This window comes from Neomonachus schauinslandi, unplaced genomic scaffold, assembly GCF_002201575.2.
Source record: "Neomonachus schauinslandi unplaced genomic scaffold, ASM220157v2 HiC_scaffold_5549, whole genome shotgun sequence".
Taxonomy (NCBI): Eukaryota; Metazoa; Chordata; class Mammalia; order Carnivora; family Phocidae; genus Neomonachus; species Neomonachus schauinslandi.
Genome location: NW_025414237.1, coordinates 1 through 1778, shown reverse-complemented (window position 1 = coordinate 1778; position 1778 = coordinate 1). Strand labels below are relative to the sequence as shown.

At 52.2% G+C, this 1778-nt stretch overlaps 1 protein-coding gene across 1 annotated transcript; it reads left to right on the top strand.

The window, feature by feature from the left end:
• Positions 1-183: 183 nt before the first annotated feature.
• Positions 184-1774, top strand: LOC123324001 (protein FAM205A-like; the record flags this gene model as incomplete). The annotated part of the gene is made up of 1 exon (XM_044912532.1): positions 184-1774. A coding segment is annotated over one exon (1591 nt), but the record flags the coding sequence as incomplete, so codon positions are not given.
• Between the last annotated feature and the right edge of the window lie 4 nt (positions 1775-1778).

The window sequence follows — 1778 nt, the reverse complement described above, 5'->3', positions numbered from 1 at the left end:
CCTGGGTGGCTCAGTTGGTTAAGCATCCCACTCTTGATCTCAGCTCAGGTCTTGATCTCAGGGTTGTGAGTTCAAGCCCCGCACTGGGCTCCATGCTAGGTGTGGAGCCTACTTAAAAAAGCAAAACAAAAGAAAGAAGCAGATGTCATTCCATCAGTAACTGTTGCCATCCTCCCTTCCCAGCCAGGACTGGCTTCCTCAGGAGGGAAGTGTGAGGCGGCTCCTGTGTGCGGATACCTGCTGCGAAATCTGCAATGCCATGGCTCTGGAGATTCAGCAGTTGCTGGTGGGTGAGAACACCCTGATCTCTCCCCCTTCATCAGGGCCATTGCAGGGCTCCTCTTGCCTAGAGATTTTGTCCATGTCTACTGTGTCTTTCAACCAGAGTCTGCAGCAACATTCCCTACACTCCAAATCACTTGCACTTGGATCTGCAACCCCCCCAGTGTTGCAATTAGTGGATCAGAAATCCTTAACACAGTCAGCTGTCCAGTCAGCTGGTACAGTCAGGATCCATGATTGCTGGGCTGAACACCTCCAGCTGGGGCAGGGATTTCAAATGCCAGAGGTGCCCAGGGGCCCAGAGACTTTGTGTTGTTCAAGACTTGAGGAGCCTAGGGTTCCAGTGAACCAGCAGGAGATGATGCAGAGCAGCCCAACCCTTGTCTGTGGAAACCAAGGACAACAGTCCTTGAATTCCCAGGTCTCTGTGCAGACCCTGAACGGAGAAATCACTACCCTGACACACCCTATGGCCTTGCATATGGTTACTGTCCTCCCTGCCCACCTGCCATTCCTCAGTCCTGAAGTCCTAAGGCTTCTTGAGGTACATGTGAAAAAATGGATGCATTTCCAGAGGTGGGGGCTACCCAGACGTGTGGAGGAGTCCCTGAGGCAGCTTATGCCAAATCCGCCGTTGTTTTACCAACCTGTAAATAACCAACCAGTTTCTTTCATCCAGAAGAATACTTCTCAGTTCTCTATTGAAAAATTCGGGACCTATTCCTACCAGACCTGGGGTTCATGTATGGCCAGCCAGCCTACCCAGGCCTTCTGGGTTTCTGAATGGTCCATTATGGATCCAGAACAAAGACACCACCACCAGCAAATCCCAAATGATATGGCTCTGGCCTTGACCTCTCCAGCCCTTAAAGACTCAAGTGGCCTCTATGCACTTCCTGGGTACCAGGATCATGACTCAGTGGGCCATCTGCAGCAGAAATACAGCCAGCTATTCTGTGGACTCCCTTCTCTGCACAGTGAGTCCCTGGTTAACACCTTCCTGGGCTCTCAAAGTTTCTGCACAAATGGGAGCATGTCCAAGCATCCCTTGAAGGATTCTTTTCTCTTCAAGGAACTCTCCATTCTCCCTCTGCTACCTAAAACTCCACCCCAGTCTGCCACACCCTCTTCCCCATCTTCCCCAAACTGGGTCATTCCATCTGACTACCAACAACCTCAAATCAGTGTCCCATTTCTGACTCTGGCCGAGTGTGATGCCCTGGAGTGGCACCTGCTGCAGAGGCAGCTCCAGCTTCAGTGGGGCTTGCCAGCTGTTTTCCAGAGACCTCAGCACACCCAGAACCCCATGCAGTATAGACCCTGTGGCAAAGCCCAGTCTCCTGAGACAGTGAAAACTTCCTGGCCAGTGAAACCCATCACAGTCCTCACTAGGGAACTAGTCTTCTTCCCGGAGCATGCCCGGAGGCTGCTAGAATTCCACCTCCAGCGGCAGTTGATTCACCATCGCTGGGGCCTGCCCCAAAAGATCCAGGAGT